At 40.9% G+C, this 18,649-nt stretch overlaps 1 protein-coding gene across 4 annotated transcripts in view; it reads left to right on the forward strand.

Annotated features, from left to right (window-relative positions):
* Positions 1 to 1,514: 1,514 nt before the first annotated feature.
* Positions 1,515 to 18,649, forward strand: part of CCDC60 (coiled-coil domain containing 60) — a 59,492-nt gene continuing 42,357 nt past the window's right edge. Inside the window, exon 1 of one of the 4 annotated variants that reach the window (XM_062631185.1) lies at positions 1,515 to 2,128. In XM_062631185.1, the coding sequence (XP_062487169.1) occupies positions 1,724 to 2,128 (405 nt within the window). In that variant the 5' untranslated portion in view covers positions 1,515 to 1,723. The remainder of the gene's footprint in view (positions 2,129 to 18,649) is intronic. The other 3 variants (XM_062631186.1, XM_062631187.1, XM_062631189.1) reach the window with 3 other exon arrangements.

Raw genomic sequence — 18,649 nt, forward strand, 5'->3', positions numbered from 1 at the left:
ACCCGCAGCCAGTGAGAGGAGCAGCAGAAACTGCATTTCCAGCTCCACAATTGAGCAGATCAGTGGGTGAGCACCTCCGGCCGCAGCCACCACGTGCGTGCTGAGAAACAAAGCAGCTCAAGACACCGGGGTCTGTGGCGCAATTCAGCCCACAGAGAACAGAACCAGGGAGGGAAATGAGGTGTGTGTGGGGAACCTTCCCACCCGCAAACATCACCCTGCAGCCGCACAGCTCTGCTCCTGGGGCTCACTGCTTCTGCCCTCCCGTGCCTGGTCCCTCTCCATCACAGGCTGCGATAGCGAAGACGTGTTGGACAGATTAAAATGCAGGGAAATAACGGCCAGGGTGGGTTTCTTCAAGGCTGAAAGATGGGGAGGAGCTGTTTGCAGGGACCACATCCCTTTAGTAAGAACTGAAACACTTGACAGGCTAAAACCCCAATCTGCTGGAAATCATGTACCTCAAATAATGTCCTATTGCCGCTGATCGCCCGTGTATTTGGGGGCTGAATAGATACAGCATGAAATTCATCTTGAGCTCTCATTTCCCACCAGTTACTGCTTGTTTGACAAGATGTGAGTGACGTTTGGAAGGCTTTTACTGAGAACGGCCATCGGAGGAGCGAGGTTTGATGGGTGTGCTCCAGGGCTGAGCATCCGCAGGGCTGCCATTGCTCTGCGTGCACCCCGAGCTGATGCTGGGAGAGAAGCCAAGGGGTGTAGGGACAGGCCAAGGGGAATGGCTTTAACCTGCCAGAGGGGAGACTGAGATGAGCTCTTAGGCAGAAGCTCTTCCCTGTGAGGGTGCTGAGGCGCTGGCACAGGGTGCCCAGAGAAGCTGTGGCTGCCCCATCCCTGGCAGTGTTCAAGGCCGGGTTGGACACAGGGGCTTGGAGCAAGCTGCTCCAGTGGAAGGTGTCGCTGTCCATTTAATTGATTAACACACTAATTAATATTATCCTTATTGTTACAATCACAGAACCCCAGCCTGCTTTGGGGTTGAAGGGACCTTAAATCCCATCCAGTCCCAACGCCACACACCCCCGCCATCCCGCGCCCGTGCGCGCTCCCGCCCCACCCTTCCCCGCGCATGCGCCGTGCGCCTCGCTGGGTTTCCCGGGCAACCGGGTGACGCTTGGCGGTGTCCGTTGAGAGGGCGCCGTCCCCTGAGGTGGCTCAGGAGGGGAGTCGGACCCTGTGCCCCCCTTCCATCCCATCCCATCCCATCCCATCCCATCCCATCCCATCCCATCCCATCCCATCCCATCCCATCCCATCCCATCCCATCCCATCCCATCCCATCCCCGGAGCCGTGAGGGGAGCAGGCGGCGGGGTTAATCCGGCCCGCGGTGCTGTGAGGTGGGAGGCCCCTTGTTGGGAGGGTTGTGGGCAGGGCGGGCTTTGCTGCTGGTGTTGGTAAGGGATAAATGGAGTTGTGTTTGTCACCGAGCCCTTCAGAGGGAGGTGCTCCGGCTGTGGGTGTTCTTCAGGAGGCTGGGTGGGTTTTAGGTGTGCAGGTGCCTCAGGTTTTATAGCTGTTGTTTGAGGGGAATGCGACCTCGTGTAGTGTTAGTTCTGCTGGGCTACTCTTTAGTTGACTCAAACAGACTTGCCTCAGAGTTTGGGCAGTGGGTGTGTGTTTTCATGACTTAGTTTTCATGAAACTAAGAGTTTTTAATACCTTTGTTTCATTAAAACCAACCAAGGCTCCTGTTCTGGAAGGATGTCAGTACCTAAGAACTGCGGAGTTGAGGTACCCGTGGCAGCAGACACAGGGAGGAGCAGCAGCAGCAGGCTCAAGGCACCCGTGGGATCAGAGCCACCAAAGGACACCAGGGTCAGGGTGCTGGCTGTGCCTAACGTGCTGAATCCGAAGGACTTTGTGCGCATTGAGGCCCTGCCTGGCTTTGATCAGAGGGAAGGGAAGGTCTTGGCCAGAAGCAAGACCATTTACAAGAGCAGTGAACCTCCAAGAGAGCAAGTGTTCTGGGAAAACTACCATAGGAGGCTAAAGCAGTTTGATAAGGGGCTCTTCACTCCCCTTGGGAAGCCTTATCTGGAGCTTGGAGAAATTCCCTACACAGACCCGAAGCAACTCACCCTCTATGCCTTGGGGCAGCTCACAGAGGTAGGCCTGACTTTCCTGGTTCCACTTTAAATAGGAAAATAGGGAGGATTTACTGCTAAGGAAATAACAAGCCCCTGTTTCCAGGGAAAAGGGGTCATTATTTCTGTTTAAAGAGATGTTTGAAACAATATTCTGTGCTTTTCCGTGAATAATCGCAAGTCTGAATTAGTATTTGATGATGGTGAATAAAGCAGGACTGCTTTGACGTGTATATTGTGATTTGGGAACTGGCTTTTGAAATTGGTCTTTAAAGTACTTAATGAGAGCACTTAAAATGGAGCAGAGAGAATAGCAGACTAATGAATGAAAAAGAAAATGAGATAATGAGAACATACTTAAGGGAAGATACTCAAGGGGAGGTAACAAGTCTTGAAAATGGAAGGAGAGGAATCAAACAGAGTAAAAGATGAGTTAAAAAGGAATGATCAATGGTAGCATTTGAGGGGTGGGTAAAAACCTCAAAAGCTGAGCATAAGAATCGTATCAAAAGTAAACTGTTTGTAATACAACTTACATAAGTAGGGATGGCTTTAGAGGTAGTGGGTTAATTACTGTGTACTTTACTTTGCACCTGTATTTGGGTTCCAGGAAGGTGTAAGGGGATCAGCTGGGAGTGGCTGTGCTGCTTTGATTGTCTGTGTGGTGATTACTGCTGATCTCCTTAGTGTTGCACGTCCATGAACTTTGTGGGTCTTGAGCTATCTCAGGTTGCTTTAAGTCAAGCTTGACTCATTAAACCATAGAGACAAGAACGCTGCTGTTGATACTTAAGGTGAACTCGTAGCGTTCTGCCATCTGTTCGCTTTTCCTCAATGCCGTTGGCTCATGTGAGGAGATCTTTCCACGCTGTTTTGTGCAGAGAGCAATTTTCCTTGTGGAAACAGAGTGAAGTTCCTGCAGCCTCTCAGTAACATTGGCCTCTCTGAGCCTACATTTTGCTATGTGCTTTCTAATGGAGTGCCCAAGGGATAGTCTCTAACAGCTGAAGCAGTTGTGGTTGTTATTCAGGGTAGGCAGAAAAGATTCTGTCCACCCACTGCTTAATTTTCTGCTCTCATTGTGTGTTGCATTCAGAGCTTAAAAGTTTTAGATCAAGTGTTGTAAGCTGTAGATAGGCAATAGGTGGCATTCACTTTATTTTTACATTCTACCTAAAGCAGCATCTTGTTGGCTGTTTACATTTAGAGGCTTGTTTCTGTAAATCAGTCAACATCCAGCAAGTGTTGCCGGTGTTCCTGTTTTAATCCTGAACTTATAGAATATCTTTCCTTCTGAGTATTAGAAGTTGCTTTAAAGTTTTGGGTTGGTTTGTTTGGGTTTTTGGTTTATTTGTTTGTTTTTTTTTCAGCTGCAGATATACTCTTTAAAATTCTGATAATTCCAGAAGAGTTTGTTAATTTGAGGTGGTTGTTTGTTGTTTTGGTATTGAAAAATGATGTCAGGATTTGATTCTTAATTGTGCTGTGAAACCCAGCTGGAACGCAGCTACTTGACCAAATGTAATGCATACAATTCATACAGAAAATAAACTGTATGTAGGTCACCAAATGTGTGACTACCATAAGCTGTGGCTTCTGCTTTAGATTCATAAAGCTATCAGAGGGGATGGGTCACACCTGCTGTTCCTTTTTGTGGTGAGCATGGCTAAAAGCACTATGTAATCTTGAAATCTCAGACTGATCTTTTTTTCCCCTTTTTTCCTAAAAGATAATAGTTACTAGTAACTGTCCTGTGGTTCCCTCAATCCCACAACCTGGGGAATGCCCAGGGATTTCATGCTGCTCACACACCAAATCTTACTATTTAAGCTGTCAGCGTGCTCTGCAGAATCTATTTATATGTTTTTCAGAGATACTAGAAATGTATTTCTGTAGCCTAATTCTAAAATTACTTTGTGTTACCTGTAATTTTGCTTTATATGGGTTATTTACACCATTCCTACCCACACCTAGCAGTGCCCATCGTATTTTGAATGATTGAGATGACTGTAGATACTGGATATGTCTAATTATAGGTGTCTGAGAGCAAAAACATTCTTGGTAGTAAAAATCATTACCTCTTGACTATGCATTTGCTCTCATCTCTGCCTTCTGAGTTAGCATTTTCTTCAGCCACAGGTACAGCTGATGATTTGCAGTGATGAATGACAGTAACATTTATAAATAACAAGATGGTGATAAAAGTCCTGTGAATTCAAGAGGACTTGAGTATGCTAATATCTGCTGGCAAATGCTACTTTCTGAACTCATGTTATTAAAAACTAGATTTTAAGAGCTGCAAACAGGGATGCTGAGCAGGGATGATGGACTATACAAAATTATGTGGGCATAGGATATTGTATGTAATAATTGCACATTTAGGATGCCTTTCTATTAACTCAATGCCAACAAATGTGTTTAGGAAAGCTGTATGTTCATAGATACTTTTATATCTTAAGAAAATTTGGTATCTGAAAGTGTAGAGCTGTTACTCGAATGTTCTCACTGCTGCATTGGAAACTGCTGTTCTGTAGTCACACAGACAATGTGGGATCTTACAGTGAAATCACTAAGTAAAGCTGTGCCAGTGCAGTGGAAGAGTCTTATTCTACTGCAACCCACTGGAACAAAACAAACCCAGTCCAAACTACTAGCAATACCAGCAAGGGATGGGGGAAGCTCAGGAAGTGTAGCATTTATGTTTAAAAAAACACAACCAACCAACCTCCCCACACACAAAAACACCCCAACCCCCCAAAAAGCCCCATGACACCCAGATTCCACCAACCCAATAATCAAAAAAACCCCAAACCCACAACAAGGAGGATTCTCTTCCCCATCCTGTACAGTATTATCCAAGCATAACTGAGTGGCCAGCTTTCAAAATTATGTGGATTTTGTGACCCTTATGCCTTTAGATTGCCAGTTATCCCAACTTTTATCCTCAGTAGTGCCTCAGTTTTTCCAATGTGCTTTAGTGCGCAGTGTCTGTCTTGCATGTGTGATCTGCTCCCTTCCACTATCATTACTAGAAGAATCTGTACAAGTTGAATGGACCATGTACTTTAACCACAGAAGCTTCACCACAGATCTTATCAATGGATTTCAGGTTCTTGCCATTTTCCAAACTTGTTGGGGCACTGGGGGAGGAGCTCCCTGTGGGGCTGCTTGGTTCTGTGTTAGTATCAGAGCATACCCATGCTGGGAGATAGAGCCCTTCAAGTTTCCATTAGGTAACTGGAAGTTACTTTGTTTTGAGAATTTCCCTCTCCCTGTCTCAAAGGTTGAGTGCACACTGCAGACAGCACTGATTCATTGAAAGTCAAAGAATGTAGCTATCCGGACAGTATTTTTGATTTCCTAAGCGTTCAGACTAATATGTTAAAGGTCTCTTTCTCATTCTTTAATGTAACGGTGCATGGCAATGTTAAGTCACCTTTTATCATGTTTATATAGCTTCCTTCCCTTAATTGCTGTGACAAATTCATTTGCAAAACCTGTCTGAGGTAACTTGTTGACTTTCTACATGGAAGAAAGGTGGCCTTTCGCAGCAAGTCCTAAAAACAAGCCAAGTCCACAGAATCTTGAGTGAGAATTATTAGTGTCAAAGCCTGCTCTGTGTTTGTCATAAAATTCTGTTCTGTAATTCTGTGCTTGGGTAAATGGGTCACTAGATAAGATTGACAACAGCATCCACAATGAAAGGTTTTAAGCTGGAAACTGGAGAAGAAAACAAGGCAATTTCTTTCAAGATAAATCACACTGATGTTATTTATTATTGGTGCAGTTAACGATCTGTCAGGGTTTCCAGTTTAAAACCTGCCTCTCTATAAGATTAAAACCATGTCTTTCAAGGCAGAACTTATAACGCAAAGAACCTTTTTCCTGCTGGCTCTCTGATGCAAAGGTCAGTTGTAATTCCTCTTTGTTCTGGGAAGAGCTGGAAAGCATTAGTAGTGGGTTGTCTTCCTAATATCTCCAAAACAGTGAAACTGGTCAGGCCAGAATACACTGGTGTGGTGACATTCCTGATGCTTTCTAAATTGAGTAACCAATATTTGAAAGAGCACAGTATTTGTTTCCATTAACTACTAAAGTGTCTTTGAAAGTGAAAAGCTACAAAATATTAGTATTTTCTAGAGTATTTTTTTCCATATTATCTGTACGAGGTAAATTATAAGGGTGAATTATCACTGGGATGGCTGTTACTCATCAGTGCCGAAGCACTGATAGAGATGCTCAGATTCAAGTGCCTCTTGGGGTATTTTGGTGTATTGTTGGCTGGTGGAATTGGACCCTTCCATGTCATTCCACTGCCTGCTAAAGATGGTTTCAAAGTCTTTACTGGTAAACGCTTGAGTATCTCTTTAACAGTTTAAAAAATGCATATTGGTAGCATGAAAGTAAGAATTTTGAGATGTGCTTCGCTTGAAAGGGTTAATTCGTATCTGATTTGAGGTTGTTTGGTTTGCTTTTTTTCCCTGCTTGTACTATTTCACCAGGCTCATCGTGTCATGACAGTCTGTCAGCTCAGGAATTAGCGTTTATATGGGGTGGTGTTTTGGACAGCATGAAGGGAACAAGCAAAAATAGGGAGGGTACAGAAGCGACTGTAGCAGTGAGGGTCATGCTTTCAGCTTCCCCAGAGATCTAAACTCGCCTTGTTTGTCCTTGTGCATTTCTGATGGAAAATGGGAATGAAAATGAGAAACATAAAATTATGGCCAAGGTCTTCTTTTTCTTTTCTTTTTTTGAAGCCATGACTGCAGTGCATGCCCTCTATCTGAGTATCAGTGTGTGAACTAAAAACCACTGCGAATCAGCTTTGGCTTTGCCCTTCCATTGCAATAGCCGTGCAAGCCATGACACAATCTATTTAATCTTGATTATCTGTTGCAGATCATGAATAAAATAAATTTCCTGAGTGCAGCACAGGAAATATGGGAAACTTGTACCTTTTTTTTTTTCCTTGCTTTCTAAAGTCACAGCAGTTTACCGCAGGCTACATGCTAGAAACGCTCTGGGACAGAAGGGAAAGAAATAGGCTGTGCAACAAAAATCAGAGTTGGAAAACTGCTATTTATCAATTGACCACAGCTTATCACCTTGCTATTGCCAAAACCTATTAGGGTGTTATGTACAGAGCATGTAAACCTAAAAAAGCAGGTGCAGGCACAGTGACACTGATTACAGTTTCAGAGTTCATGGTGTCACCTTGTAAGAAAGGTTCTGTTGCTTACAGAAATGAAAGGGTGTGTTGTTTTGGGCCTGAGAGACATGGTTGAACGTAACCTACTACACAATGGGGGTACAGGTTTGCCTGGCTTAGGTTTCCATGGAGATTTCTTGTACCTAATGAGCATAGGTGGATTTTGCAGATAGATTTTCCTTTGGCTAACATTCTTTTGTTTCTTTTTTTTTTGTATGTAATGAGTAAAAGCATGTTGTGGGTAGTTTTGTTGGGTTGTGGGGGTTTTGTTGGTTGGTTGGGTTTTTTCCCCTATTTGGTGTTAACCAGACGCAATTTGTGAGATGCTTGTAGGTTTTTCTTCTTTTTGGAGTGAATATACAGGGAAGCAGCTGTTCTGCTCACTCTATGTGTGTGTGGAGAAGAAACTGTGAGTTCTATATCAATGACTTTTCCTACAAGCTCCATAACCTCTCTTGATCACTTACGTGTGCAAGCCCTCAGTCTGGTAATCGTCAGGCAAGACAGAATTTGTGCATACTATCCATCTGAGGTGACATCTTTGCTCCGCTTGTCATGATGAAAGCTGATGTACACTTCCAGCTTTCGCTGCTAGCAACAAGCCAGTGAAACTTTGGTTGCACATGTTTTATGGACAATCTTGATTTCCAGTAAACAGAATGAGTTGCTCAACTATTCTTTTCTTTAACTATTTTCTACTGTTTTCTATAGCCTTTCACTGTGTTACCAAGCACAACACTGCACTGCTTTTCCTTTTTAAAATGCTAACAGATAACTTGTTGCAAAGACACTCAGAGAATGTTTGGAAATGAACAGCCTAATGGTGTGTGTCTCTCTCTTATTACTTTCTTCTCACCCATCCAAGAAGGCATTGACCCACCAGACATTTGCAATGTAATGGTAATCTACCATTATCTTGCTGCTTTTATGCCCATGTTATTAAATGCTAGTAAGCCTGAATGCATAAGGTTTGAGGGCATACTAGAAAGTGGTTGGCTATGGAATAACAGGAAAAGGTATAGCTTTAGGTGACTGTTCTAGTGGGCTGGAGAAGTTTGGTTATGTGAAAGTGGTACTAAGAGGAGAGTGGAATGAAAGATAAACAGAAGCTGCGAAGTGAGATGATAGATAATGGTCTCGTTATAGACAGAACCAGAACAGAGTAATTGATGTAGGAAGGAAAGTTCAATTTTAGAGACATTTTATCAAATTGAGATACATGCCTAAATTGTAATAGCAGGCAGCTTTCTTCCTCCTTCAACAAAATGTTACATCAGCTCAGGCTGATGGACTGACACAGCTTGTTCTCCATTGTTAGCCTGAACCATAAATATATTTGTTTTAAAAATTAAACCTTAGTTAAAAGCCCTTACTAATAAGTTAAAGAAAATGTCAGTCACCATTTCAGAGGAACTAAAATTCCTATTTGCACATGTCCATGGATAAAATGGGGAAAGATTACATCATATTGCAGCAAGTCAGACAAGAGGAAAACAACATTGTCAACCAAGTATTTGAGATGATTTAGTGGGCATAGCAAAGCTGCTGTTAACACAGAACTTCTGAATTTAATGTTTTATTCTTATCTGTGATCTGCTCTGGCATTGCGTTCATCTGTCTGTTGGAAATTCTTGGCCGTTCTAGAAGAGCAGCAGTCCTTCAATGCTGAAGTAGTGTTGTTACGGTTAACAATAGCATTTAAGTACTCATGTACTGAGAGCTTTGTTGAAATGTTTTTCTTCATGGCCTTGTGCGGCTGATAACGGTTACCCTTCTAGTACCTTTGGAGAAAGTGACTTAGGAAAGTGAATTATCTTGGCTAATTGAGTATGGAAAGTATAAACCTGGTATTATAGCAAAGAACTTTCTGATACTGAGCTGTTGTTTTTTCCTGCAGATGTTCTTGTGTTGTCTTTTAGAGTATGAAGCAAAAATGGTGATATAAATGAGACTATAGATAAGACATATGCGTATGGAACTATGTTTTAAGACCAGGCTTGTTTTGTTTAAGAGTGGTAGTCTTACTTTGTAACATGAATATTAAATGTTAGGTGGTACTCGTGACCTGAGCCTAACTACGTGAAAATGTTATGTGCTATAAAAATACAGGTTTTATGATCGCTAAATTAGTTTGACATACCTGTGGAACAGCAGCTAACCAGTAAGGTCCACAGAGTCTCCATGCTATTAAGTTCCAAACAGTCTAATCAATTTCAAAAGTTCAATTTCTGTTCCTAAAGGCTGCTTTCATAATGAATGAAGGGAAGCATACCAAATGGAATAATGCATTGTTACTAAGGTTTTAGTAAACTTGCCAAATGTCAGGCTGCTGGTACAGTCATGGTGCATTACATTTCTGTGATTACAGCTCGAGTTGTCAGTACAGCAAATTGCAATGCTCACCTGGGTTTGGGAATTGGTCTGCAATATCATGCCTGGGGGAGGAGAGAAGTGCATTGCAAAGGTTATACTTTACAGGGAATATTCAAAACTTAGATTTTTAACAGGTTTGATATCTGCTTCTTTTAAATAGTACATACAAGTACTTTGTTGGCTACATAACCAAAGAAATAGATTATTCCTTATGTTTGAAGAACCTGGCTCTCCCCTCTCTGCAGTGTGACAGTTAAATCACTTGATAACTGAAAGCATTTCATCAAATGGCTACTGTTGTGAGAGAATGGGAAAAAACATTTTGATATTGGACTAGAAAGGCTATGTAAAAAATTATTACTGTTTATGAGTGTGATCAGTTTAGAACTTGCATTAGACAGTAAAGATAATGCTCTTTGTAATTCATGGATGAGTTTCTGGTTATACTGTGTCACTCTGATAGCACAAAGAAATGTTAATGCTGATCTTATCAGACACTGGTGGATTTCTCTAATGTCACATTCAATGGAGTTATGTCAGGAACGAATGTATGTGTACCAGTAATGGAAGAAATTGTTTCAGGTGGGAAGGCTGAGCTCTTTTGTACATGTGGAACTTAAAAACCATTCTGTGTATGTGATCACTAGTAGAAAGTGGTAAGCATTTCATTAGGGGCAGGAGAACATGACCAATATGGAGACTTTTACATTTGAGCGAGAGAAAAAATAATCAGAACTGATGTAGAAATGCAGGATTAAATTTGTAGGTAGGTTGGATTGTGCTCATTTCTAGGATGGATAATATATTTATAGATCAATTTTACCTCAAATGATGCCAAAAGCACTTTGCAGGCTGAATGTAGAAGTCGTATCAGCCATCGTTAGCTGCAGTCACAGAACAGAGCAATACTACCTGAGAATCCAGGACAGAAAGTGATGAAGAATAATGTATCCAGTCGAAAAAGGGGAGGTGAACATAAGTGAGCAGACAGCAGTTGAAGCAAATTGAGGTTTAGCCAGGATGCCTTGCTAATTCCCTCCAAACTCTGCATGGCAGAGGAAGAATCGTCTTTCTCACAAAGAAAACATCATCGGGGAAGCTGATTTCAATGAAGAACATACCCTATGGAGTGATATATTACAATTAAAGGATGGTTTCAAAAATAAATGAAGGCATTCAGCAGTGAGGGGGGGAAAGGATAATAAATAAATCTTGAGTTTGGCTTGCAGAGGAAAACGTGTGAAATCTAATTGGTAGCGTCCTGCTTTCCTTGAGACTGTAGAATGATGTGTCTCAACTTGCAAGCAGTGGACAACAGCACTTTCCATGGCTAAGGTAGCTTCTCAGTTTTCGTGGAATGCCTATAGAAAGTGTTGAATGCACAACAGAGCTGGGGGGTAAGGGGGGAGACTGTAATCAGGGAGAAAAGGACTTAATGGAACATTACTGTATTCTTTGTAGTATAATGTGACCTTTCCATTCTATTTGCACAGAAGGAGAGCTAAAAGAGAGGATTTTCAGGGGACAATAGTCAAGTTAATTAGGCAGCTATGTAACTGTCACTCTTTGCATTAAATGCTTAAAAAGCAGTGTATGGGGAATGGGGTTATAATGTTGCTTTGGATTCTGTTAATCTTAAAAAAAAAATAATAATAGTTTATGTTATTTGTGAAGACTAGGCTGTGACATTGTTTGGGGTATTGTAGCCTGGATCCTGTTTTTCTGGTGTATTAAGAGGGAGGCTTTAACTTAATTCCTCAATGACTTACTGCTAAAAGGTTTATGCATCCTCTCTGCTAATCTAAAGGCAAAGTTCACAGTCCTTATTGGTGTGGAATATTTAAATACATCATATGCCTGTCTGTCAACCTCAGTGGAGTGATCATGGAGTAGGGCACAGTTCTTCAAGTGAAACACTGCTAGATTTTGGTCTGCAAGCATTTAACTTCATGCATACCTACACAACTTTGTTTAAGATTCAAAAGATGCTTCATAAAGCTATTGTGATGTGAATCCATAATTGCTCATTCACGCAATACATCCATTACAAATATGCCTTTTTTAAGGATGACTTTGACTTTTTAATTAAGCTCACTTATTCATAAAAGGCAAATTCTAGATGTGTTAATTTGGGGTCCAGATAACAATCCATATGTTTGAATTAAAGCAAAGCTGTTAGGGTTATTTGTAATATTTTCTCTGCTGCAATTAAAGTTACGTTGCAGTAACTTACAGAATTCACTGAAGCCTCTGGCTAATTCTAGTCATTGTGAGTGCTCTCTGCTGTGTCTTTTGCCTTGAGCTAATGCCTGTGGCACTTCTGGGAGGGTGAAATCATGTCATTCCTCATCTGTTAGAGCAGTCCTTGGACTGCAGCACTCAGACTAAAGTGTATTTACTTCAATAGTTTTGTCCTTGATGCTTCATTTCTCTCCTGCAGGTACGACCAATGGTTCCCACTGATCAGATAGCCTCATTTGTCTTCCATGCTGAGGATCCTGATCTGTCCAGGTGGCATCATTTGGTCCCACTATGTATCAACATTTCCCTCCTGGTGCTTTAGGAACCCAGTGTTTTTGACCTCTGCTTCCAGTTGATTCTTCCCTTTCTCCTCGAAGTCATTCTTTAGGTGCTTGTACCCCTTAAATCTGTTAGCTCCCAGTTTAGATACTTACAGCTTTAACAGGTAACAAATGATCCTCATAGCTAATTGCTTGCCCTGATCTTTGGGGAGCTATTTATTTTAAGAATAAATGAAGCTATCTCATAACTATAGCCTAAAAATAAAGGGCAAACATTATCTTTTTCACTGGAGAGTTAATGGCAGGAAGTCAAACCTGTCAACATCTTGACAGGTTTAGAATAAGACTACATATGGTTGATTCCCCCATGACTAGTCTGATACCATGTGTATTTGTGTTACTGTCTGACCCCAGCTGACAGGGGTCATCCTGATCTGCGGCCTGCTAGCTGGCTGTGTTGGATATGTCAGAGAAGCTGTGATACAGGTGGTGGATGTTACCTTGTGGAGCCTACCTGCAAAACATTCCCCACTAAAATACACATGAAAGCTCAGCAGCAGTGTTGCCCTCCTGTCATATAACCTGCTGCCAGACACATGCCTGAATACAGGGGAATAGGAAAGAGGAAAGGTCTGGAAGTCTGGGCATTGGTAACTCTTAGGACTAGTACTTTCTTCCAGTTGTGATGATAATGGCAGGTTCATTGGCTGGCTGATGAGGAATGGTGTGGCTGCCAATTGGTTCACAGTGGTCAAGTGTGACAGCCTTAACCCACAACATAGAGGCAGTCTGGTAATGGCAAAGATTTTTGCTCAGAACAGACTGAAACAGATGGATTGTGATCCATGTTCAGCATGACAGTATGACAATAGGACTGAATTTAAAGGGACTTTATACTCCCTTCTTGAATGTTTTCTAGAGCTGGTGTTTACTGCTCTATTTAGTGTTCATCAGTTATGCCAGAGCTACAAGTATCTGACTTTCATACAGTCCATTTATTCCATTGACAAAATACTTGAAAATCTGTAACAATTGTCTTATTAAAACCCAAACATATTCCAGTCCAATTCCATTGTGATGGGTTTAAAAACTTGGACCTGCTTCCCCTCTAGTTCTGAACATGTTTTCCAAAGTGGATAGGTTGTTCAGCTGTACAAGGGAAGCCTTTTCTCTAAGGCATCTTCTCAAATATGTGGTACCAACAGAGCATGAGCTTAGAGCATGTGGTTAAAGTATTCTGTCCTTTATGCTGCTTTACATTATTGATACTTTGTCTTAGGGTTACATATTTATGCACCAAAGAAACTAAGAGCCTTTGTACTAGAACAGAAACACATTAAACTTTGCTGTGAACACTTGCAGCAGGTGAGAGGTTATCTACAGACATCTACCACACAGTGCTTCAATATTTTTATTAGGTTACCCTGAAATGTTAGAAGTTAATTCCTGGAGTCAGTGTCAGCCAAACTGACAGTAGATCAAAGCTGGGAGACAAATTGCTCATTACAGTTGAGGGAGCTGAATGCTCTGTGCAGACAGCTGTACGATCGCTGGAGGCTTCTCGGGCACTTCACCTGCAAGCTCTGCCTCCATAAATGCTCCTATTGCTGGTGAAGCTCATAGGTGGATTTCTGTAAAATAAGCTTATTTTAACCTTCCATCAGAGACATTGCTATGTTTTGGAATTGTTATTTGTTTGCTTGGATTTGTTTCCTGTCACCCTGTTTAGAGCTTGTGTCACTATGCAACAGCCTGCGTTATAAACAATGATGTTAATCCATGAAAAATGAGAAATTAAACCTTGGCAGTATCCTAGTGATCCCATTCCAGGTTCATCAGATTAAAGATTTATTTTTATTCTGACTTTTTCTAAAAGCTCAGCAGCATGGAATCCATTCAGCTTTGCTATCTGACACTCAGAAATCACCCTTGCTGACAAGGAGCTCTCTTCATCTTTTAGTGAAAGCAGATCAAAACATTAAAAGAAAACCCACCACAAAACCCAAAACAAGAACAGACAACAAACCTTTTCCAAACAGGCACTTTGCTATCACTTTGCTATTTCCATTAGCTCATCAGAAGTGTTTCAATCCTTCCCTTTTAAGAAAGCTGCTTTCAGTAAAATATTGTGCACTCAAGTTTTTTCCCTTAAGGTATTTCACTTTCAGCTGTTCTCCTAAATTAATGTTAGGTTATATTATCAATGTGAGATCTGAATTGGTGCATGACAAGAACTGGTGAGTCAGAGCAAGTTAGCTATGTAAGATAGAGGCTTTGGAGTGAGGCTTTCCAGCACCTCTTGGTTGTAACATTGAAGTATGAATGTAAGTCTTTGTGCTGTTTTGCTCTGAGGTCAGCTGGAAGACACTATAGCTTGAAAATAATGATTTAATGGCAATGTGACATACAGCCTTAAAACTAATGGAATACAAAATAGGAAATCAAAACAAAGATAATGCTTAAGGAGAATGGGACACAGATGTAATGCAGTCTGTGTGTGCAGCTGGCACAGCTATCACAAAACACTTCTGAAAATAGCTGTCCTTTGGAAAGTCAAGTTCTGGCACTTTAGCTGTGGCTTATTCCCTTATGTGTCAGATGTTAACATTTGGACTGAATTTCTTCTACAAGAAGTGTAGAGTAGTTCCTAAATATTAATATTTTAAAGTCATGGATAAAATGATACAGGGCTTTATTTGCAGATAACATTCTCACAGATTTGACTAGGTTAACTAACTTAATGTGATGATCCAGCCTACACTAGCCACAAACAAGGAGGATGTGTGTGTGTGCATGCTTAAGTTTTACTATAAATTAAAAATACACAGTAAAGAGAGGGCGTTTTTAGCACAGTATGTTCCATCTAAAGCCCATGTAGAGCGGTTTGCTAGGAGCTTGGTATAGCTATAAAGGGTGTTTTGGACTTTGTATCAGATTAAAGAATACTCTGTAATCTTGCATAAAGTATAGCCACAGAGATCCTTTTCTTGACGTATTCATCTGTCTCATGTTTATCACAAATAAAGTTGGTGACAGCCAGTCTGTGGATACACATTCATTCTGCTGTTGCAGTATGGACCATATTCATCCCTGTCAAAATATGGATTCAGTTAAGATCTTTATCCCAGCAGAGAATTTGACCCTTTGACAAAAACATGCATAACTGAGATTAAACCGTGTTTCAGAATTTAGTTATCTTTGTTTGTTAACTCTGTATTTTCAGTTTACCCTGGGAGAATATGCATTTATATAGCAACCATTATGTATTTTTTTGTTTGTTGTATGGAAAGTGTTACCGAAAAAAAATATTTTAAGAACTGTTTAAGCATCTTTACAATCTTAGTCTTCAACTTCCACCCAAAAATGCAAGTTTGTTTTAGGGAAGCAACAGGAGCGGCTGCCTGGAAAATAACAATGGAACTGTCAGTCCCATATTGTGACGTGCATGTGGGGAATAGATGACTTTTAGGGCTGGCAGATGTACTCTGTTCATTTTACAGGTCATTAAATTTCTCATTATACAAACTCAATCATCTAAGTTTTTAAAATATGATTTAGACTATCCAAAAGATTACACAGTGTGGAAGATAAATGTAGAAGTTTAAATTTTGAAAGACAAAACAGTTTGAAAAACTGATGGATAAATTCCATAATGATCCTACTATATTATTCTCATTGCCTAGCTACTCCATATGGAAGGTTACGTTCTGACCTTAGATATATCGCTGCCTGCAGAGCAACACCAAACAAAGGTCTTGTATTTGCCAGTCTGTGTAGAGATGCTGATTAACCTGTCAGCATTCTTGGAGGAGAACTCCCCCAGAAAACTTTCTCCCTTTCTCCCTCCATGAACTGAGTGTAAGGTTTGTTTGCCAAAAGCTTGAGATAACAGCTACCACTTTAGAAAAAAGTGCTTAGTTTTGATAACTATTGGCCTGTGGAATAAATCATTTAGATTTCTTCCTTGGAAAGCAATCTACTAACATGGCTCTCCTCCACACAAGTATTCTTAGGAAAGCTGTAGTTGAGAGGAAGTGATGTTTAATCAGCTGAGCTTTCTGTTAATGTTGGCTTTTCCATTATTTTCTTCCCCAGAAATATGAGTCATTATGATCCCGGAATAACAACATTTAGAGTGAGAGCCGCTAGTGAGCTGAGAAAATACAAGTGAAACAATTGCTCTAACAAGTTCAGACTTAATCTTTCACCATACATTTGACACTTTCTCCTCCAATCACAATATAGCTGTCCAGTCTTTCCAACACCTTCAGGTTGCTGTTACATGAGGTTTAGATATTACTCAGCAAAAAAAGAGCTATGAAACAGAAAAATATCTTAATCATTTATCCTAAGCCTAAGACACTGCTATTTTCCCTAGAATGTGTCAGTCTCACAGCTAATTCTATACTACCCACATGGATTGTCCAGAAATTAGATTCTTGACTTATTCCTAAGACTTCTCAGACCTTTAAATAAAGTAAGTACAACCTTTCACACTGGAATTATACTCAGTAATTTGACTCTAAGCAACAGGAAAATTCTCTAAGCCCTTTCTCTTTTTTTTTCCCCCAACTCAAATCCAGGTGGACACAATGAATTCTAATAAACCTCACTCACACAAGCTATTGGGTGTTCTGAGCTGTTAGTAAAGCAAAAATCACCCACATAAAGCTGCTAATTTTGAACTCAACTTTCATGCGTGAAAGAGGTTTTCTAAAATAAGTTATGAAAGTCACTGTCTCGGAGCTGAAGCTTTTGGGGCTGAGCCACTGAGTGTTCTGTTTGCAAAGCAGGGCTTGCTTCTGCATCCCCATTTCCTTGCAGAGATGAATTTAACCATAATGAGTTGCTCATTCTAATGGTAGTTTTCCTGCCCCAAGGCCAAATAAAAAGACTTTTTCTTTCTACACCTTTCCTGTAGATGTTTTATGTGAGCAAGGAGAAGTTGCTTATCATGTTCTGCCTTCATATATACAGAGAGGGTAATACCACACCAACTTGACAAGAATGTTGTGAGGATTTATGACCTAAACATGGTAAACTGCTAAACAGTAGTTTAGCAATGGGGACCATGTAAGTGTTATGGATAGGCAAGCATTGGAGTCTTCACTGCTACTGGATGCTGTTGTAGCCCCTGTGGTCTGTGTACGATGTCCTACCCATCACACTCCATGCCTACCTACACATTTGTGACCTCCAGGTGTGAGTGTTACTACTCATACCTGGGAATGAAGCCAAAGGAGAAGCAAGATCTTGCTCTGGTTTATTAGCACACTGACAAGAATAATTGCAGTGCCTTAAATAATTCCTGCACTGGTGTTTAGTAAATAAAAGCCAGCCTGGAAGAAACCATGGAAGTCTAGAAGGAGACAGGAAGTTTGGGGGATTTTTCTTTTTCTGATCCCTGAGTAATGATGGGACAACTTGAAATTCTAACATAGTGAAGCCTTAACAATCTTCACAGCTGAGAACAGGGAACAGTGGCCAAACCCAACCATTCACTTCTGCGTGACTGTTTGTTTAGTGAGCTAATATCCTTCACCCTCTTTTCTTTTGTGAGAGAAGTGCTTTGTTCTTCAAACAGCTGTGCCTTAGTTTTGTGGCAATGTTCAACTTTGGTGGTGTTTGTCCTCTCCCAGGTGGCAGGCATCGTGCTTTCTATTCCATGGGGCTTATTGATTTGGTCAAAAGTAATTAAAGAGATAATTTGTTCTCAATTACATTTCCTTGAATTTCCTGAGGCTGTAACTCTGCTCTCCAGCTGTGCCCTCCCCCAGCTCCTGGTCAAATTAACTTTGTTCTCGCTATGAAATAAAGCAGAATAGCATGTGCTTTATTTTGGTTGTTGCTTTTGGATTGAATAGAGACTCTGTGCTGTAGCAGATATTGATCTGACAATTTTATTAGGTGATCCTGCCTTGGTTCATGAACTTTCATGGGTCTAACATAGCATTCCAACAAGAAATTCTGTGTTAGGCTAGCAGAAGTAAGAAGTTGATTTTTAGATATGTTTATGGGTGTTTTTACTTTGCGTGTCCTTTGTGCCTAAAGGGTTGTTTTCACCACTTTTGTAACCTATTTTAAGCTCTACTGTGGTGCAAAAGGGTTTCTCTTCTTTCAGCTTAACATAGGCTGCGTTAATTTCTAGGAGAATGGAATTTTGGTAATCCAAAATGTCTATGGGATATTTGTAATTCTTCAGTAGGGGCAAATATCTAGAAAATTTAGCTAAGGCTGAGCAATACTATCATTGCCAGTATGCACCCAAAAATGTGCATAAAGGGCCTTGGCAGCGTTGCATATACCTAAATCACTTGCACGTTGCCCGGAGACCATGTACATGACAAACAGAAGACAGAAATAAAAACAGTATAGAGAAATACTGGCTAGAAGTGATTTTTTTTCTTATTTCCATTGCCTTCCAAAATTCCACATTTCA

Source organism: Pezoporus occidentalis, unplaced genomic scaffold (genome assembly GCF_034315485.1).
Source record: "Pezoporus occidentalis ecotype Australia unplaced genomic scaffold, CSIRO_AGI_Poc_V1 ctg37, whole genome shotgun sequence".
Classification (NCBI taxonomy): Eukaryota; Metazoa; Chordata; class Aves; order Psittaciformes; family Psittacidae; genus Pezoporus; species Pezoporus occidentalis.